Source organism: Andrographis paniculata, unplaced genomic scaffold, assembly GCF_009805555.1.
Source record: "Andrographis paniculata isolate CXL003 unplaced genomic scaffold, ASM980555v1 Contig83END, whole genome shotgun sequence".
In the NCBI taxonomy this organism is placed as follows: domain Eukaryota; kingdom Viridiplantae; phylum Streptophyta; class Magnoliopsida; order Lamiales; family Acanthaceae; genus Andrographis; species Andrographis paniculata.
This window is the reverse complement of record NW_026137621.1, coordinates 3,017,708-3,022,750: the sequence shown is the minus strand read 5'-3', so window position 1 is coordinate 3,022,750 and position 5,043 is coordinate 3,017,708. Positions and strand designations below refer to the sequence as shown.

At 28.2% G+C, this 5,043-nt stretch overlaps 1 protein-coding gene across 1 annotated transcript; it reads right to left on the bottom strand.

The window, feature by feature from the left end:
- Positions 1-3,804: 3,804 nt before the first annotated feature.
- Positions 3,805-4,506, bottom strand: LOC127241745 (putative lipid-binding protein AIR1B). The gene has a single exon (XM_051260939.1). It carries the CDS (start codon positions 4,450-4,452, stop codon positions 4,060-4,062), a length of 393 nt encoding a protein of 130 aa, XP_051116896.1. The 5' UTR covers positions 4,453-4,506; the 3' UTR covers positions 3,805-4,059.
- Positions 4,507-5,043: the final 537 nt, after the last annotated feature.

Sequence of the window (5,043 nt, the reverse complement as noted above, 5' to 3'; positions counted from 1 at the left end):
CACAGAGTGGGGGTTTTTATAGGTAAAAATTTGAGGGTTTTGTGGAATATAAATTTGTTAGTAATATTTGAGCTAGCTAAAGTGGTGGTCGTGTCATTGTCCATATATAAATAAATAAATTTATATATATATATATATATTATATGTTCATGTGGACAGTCTGGATGGGAGTTGAAATCTGGAAATGTGCATGGAGGACAGCCAAAGCTAAGCTACATATTCAATTTAGGAACTAATAATTGATTAGAGTGGGATTCATTGCCACTAGGGTTTTTTATTATTTTTTTCCTTGTTTAATTTATCTCATGTTTTGTTTTCTTTATATTTGATTTGAATAATAACTAACTATGATATTTTTTAGAAAAAAACATAATACTATATTTTTATAAAAAATTACGAGAAGTACACATACAATTTGAACTTAGAGTTTGATGCCATTCTGATATTTGTGTCTATTGATGACACAAATATTGATCTCTCGCTCTCTCTCTCTCTATATATATATTACAGGTAGAGTAAATGGCTTCATAATCGAGCTTAAAATTGATGGTACATATGTCGGGTTAGGGGCATAAAGTGTGTGATTGTGAGTTTAAATTATTCACGTCAACAACAAGAACATTATTTTTCGAGAGCCTTATTGAAAATTTTTTAAAGTTAAATGTGCTTGTTCTAAAGTAATTTCGGGATGTACGATCTTCTGAATTTTTTTTGAAAATATGCGCGAGTGAGAACAAAGCGCGCTGGAATGAGTTGTATTGATATGTGAAGTTAGTCTACATGAGCGGCCTATGTGACTTGCGGATTGGAGTGTTAGTGGAACAATACGAATAGAATGTATGGAACAAATGATATATCATAATAGTGCATACAATACATATCATAATCGATTTCAATACAAAATATACGTTAATGATAACACACTAACCATAGTGTCATGATAAAACATGTGCCTACAATTATTAGTTTTAACATTGAAACATAATCTTAATTTATAATTAATCGAGAGTGACTAATGAGTTTATGAAACAAGTTATTGAAGACGACCAAGTGATACTTTATATATATATTAAAATAAAATAATTATATAATTAGCATTATCACCTCACTAAACACCTCACTAATCCCCCTAATAACAAAGTGATGAGGTACTTAATTACAACACCAATGCACATGCATATATGCTCATTAATCATCTAAATTCCATTTCTTATTTAATCCCCTTTGGAGAACATGTTATTCTTGACTATGTTAGAAAGATAGAGACTTTATTTATTTATTTATTTTTCCCGACGGCGGCGAGGATTACATAGGACCTACTATATACACTAATCGATCATGACGTCTTTTACATAAAATTAAACAATTACAATATACACTATCATAATATGCAAACTATTATTCTTATCAAAATTATCCATGCACCATTATTTTTTAGTTATATATACATATAGCTAGCTTTGCTTCGAGATGTTATTTCTCTTAAAAATGAAGGTTACAATTAGATTATTAACATTAATAATAAAATTGGCTATATATGTATTATTAACACATAAAATAACATTCAAGAATTATTTTTTCTAGTTTTTTTTTTTTTTTTTTTTAGTTTAGGTTTAGTGCTCATAATTAAAATTAAAATAGTTTACTATTTGGCTGTTACATGTACTAAAGAGAATTTGTAGATTAATGTTCAATATGGTATTTAATTAGCCCATGGGTATTTGCATAATATATTAGTTTAACAAAGGTTATATTTTTTAAAGTGTATTATGATTTTTTTATTTTTTATTTATTTTACAGGTAACTTGTTTTCTTTTTTTTTTTTTTTTTTTTTTTTATTATAAATAAAAAAACATTACTCATGCTGTTGTTAGGCTTAAGATATTCTTATCTTTGTTTTGTCCATTATCTATGGAAAGTCACGTTCAAATACCTAAGACATGGGAAGAAATTCCTAGGAAAAAAGGAAAAACCATTTTGTTTACACAATATATTTTGAAAATTTGATATTATTCATTTTTCAAAACATCATATATATATATATATATATTTTTTCTCAATACCACACTAAATACCAACTTTTTATTTTATCTAAAATTTTAAAACTCTATTAAAACTCCCAAAATGTTTCTATCTAAAGGGAAATATGTGGTCAAAGTTTTACATGTGAAAAACTATCGTAGCTTATTAGCTCAAAAATGGATGATTGTAATTTTTTAGGGACAATTTTGAAGATAACCTCAAAATCCTTCTCCTACATTTATTTTACAATTCTCTCGACTCGGTACCTAATTGATATAAATTATTCTATTTGTCTGTCAAATTTAGTCTATTCTTTTTTCCATGTTTAATTTATCGAATAACTAGTTTTGACAAAAAATAAAATAAAATAAAATAATTAAATGTTTAACTATTACTTTTCATTGAAAATTTTAGTATTAAAACTATCACTATCATTATTACATATTATTTATATTAATATACATGAATTTCTATAAATACCTTATAATAAAATATATTTTCATTTTTCATTTTTCTAATGAAAAAAATTAATTTTTTCTTCATGTCAAGTTGATGTAACGCTGCGATAATGTGTAGTATACATAGTTCTTATAAATTTGTTTGTGTTATTGTTCATGTGTGCTTATTTATTTAATTAGGGAGTTAGCTAGATAGTGTCTTTATCTAAAAAATGAATGATATTTTGGAAATGGTTCTACAAGGATCTTGTACTTCTAAGAAATATGAAGATCCAATTGCAAAGCCTTCCAACTGGATAGAAAAGTAGACAAAATGTTATTTTTTTTTTGTAAGATGAAATAATGTATATTTGAAAGAATCAAAATTATCGTATAATAAAAAAATATGAAATCAAATTTTAAAACGACAGTGCCAAAGTTTTTCAAATGAACAAGAACTCGGTAATGAGAAAATTATTGAAATAGAACTTCTGTACAAGACTAACTAGAAATAGAAATTGTTAGCCAATGAGTCAAAAATTTTACTATACAAACTTTAACAACTTTGCTGTATTCTTTCGAATTTAGTTTTGATCTTTGATCTTTGATTTTCACTTTAATTAATTGTTCGAGATGTAATGTATTGTAAGATGAAATATTATTCTTTTATCCATAATAAGAAAATTAAAATTAAGATTTAAAATAATACATCTAATAGTTTCAATTAGTTTTTAAGGCCTGAGTGATAATTTTTTCTAATGCAACGTACAAATGATATAAAAGTCACAATTTTACTGATGTAATTATCATTTTAATCATAAAAAGTATTATTGTTATTTTTTTATTGGTTTGTTTATTTTAGTGACAAAGAAGTAGCCTTTAGTCATTTATTTTATTTTCTCATTGAGTATTTGTCGAGAAGAGATTTGGAGTTTCAGTTCAGTGATATCATCTTCAAATTCTAATAATGATAATATGGACATTATAATTCTGATATCATATCAATATGTAGTTTTGAATTTCAATTTAAAATTAATTGATATCAAGTAAAGTGATATTTTACCTTTATATCCAAAAAGTTCTTACAATTTTCCAATATATGACAACAATATTTAACATTACCCCTCAAGATAATATCATCTCAAAATTCTAAACAAGATTAATACCTAATACCGACATCATGACTCTAATATAATTTTAAGAAAGAATCCAAAATTCCGATTAAAAACTAACTGGTAAAAAGTCAAGTAGTCATTTACCTTAATAGTATATTACTTGCAATAATGATCATTTAATTTCTATAGAATTAATTAGGTATAGGGTGATCATCGAGATCCAGTTTCAATTGATAAAACTTATAATGATAATATTATTCAATTTAATAAACGCAAAGGCTAATTAAATATCCATTGCTGATTACTCTGCTAGAAGGCCAGAAACCTTCTATATAGCCAGCAATGTTATTACATAACATAGCGACAAAGATAACAACGACAACAAACAAACCTCTAGACCAGATCAAAAAAAAGAAATCAACAAACGACCAAAAAGCAGAAAGAGATATTGCAAAACATCGAGGTAGATTGATCGAAATCTCCAATTAAGATGGGCACTTGAAGTCCTTGGGAAGCTTAATGTCACAGAGGCCGACAAGCAATTCGAGTGAGAGTGGCAGGTTGAGCTTGACAAGGTTCAAGACGTCGAGTTTGATGTTGGTGCAGAGGCAGAGGGCAGCCTCTAGATCGAGCACGCCGGGGATCAGGCTGCAGCAAGGCTCCTTTGGAGGTTTTCCGATCTTTAATTTCACCAGGTTCAGCACATTGGCACACACACCCAAGTTTAGAGTGGGGCACTTGCCGCCGCCATGGCTGCCGCTGCCATGATGCTTTGGCTTTGGTGGTGGTGGTGGTGGGCATGGAGATGGTGATGAGGCCACCATTGTAAAGAAGAGAACATTCGAAAGGAGAAAAATTAGGGCAGCTTTAGAAGCCATTGTAGATGTGATGGACTATGGAATTAGGGTTTGGGAATTGAGGAATGAGTGTGTTTGATGACAATAGGGATAGGGAATTGGGGATTTTATAGGTAAAAATTTGGGGGCAATGTTGAAATTAATATTAAGAATTTTAGGGTTCATGTGGAGGACAGCTTAAGGTAAGTTAGCTTGCTGCATATACAATTGAGGAAATAATAAATAAATAAATAATCAATGGGGACTAATTAAATTGAGCTCAATTATTGAAGCACGACTAAGCAATATTGTGAGGTACTGCTGGAAACATGTTGATTCTTGATTATGTTATGTTGATGATGAAAAGTGTTAATAATATATGTTCGATTATTTACTTTGAAGATCAAAAACGTTATGATCTATTTAGTATATTCATATGTTATTTGTATTTTGGGTAAAAATTATGACAATATCTAAATGAAAGCATGCATTATCGTTTCATTATTTGATATGATCCAAAACATTAAGATTGAGATTTGAATAAAAGAAAACCATATGTCAAGTTTGAAATGCAAACGACCAAAAACTTATGCGATACAATTTCCAACAATCAATTTTTTTTATGCTTAATTA

Bases quoted from the DNA above. Each gene is read 5' to 3' on its own strand.
- LOC127241745 (XM_051260939.1), bottom strand. From the start codon at position 4,452: ATGGCTTCTAAAGCTGCCCTAATTTTTCTCCTTTCGAATGTTCTCTTC.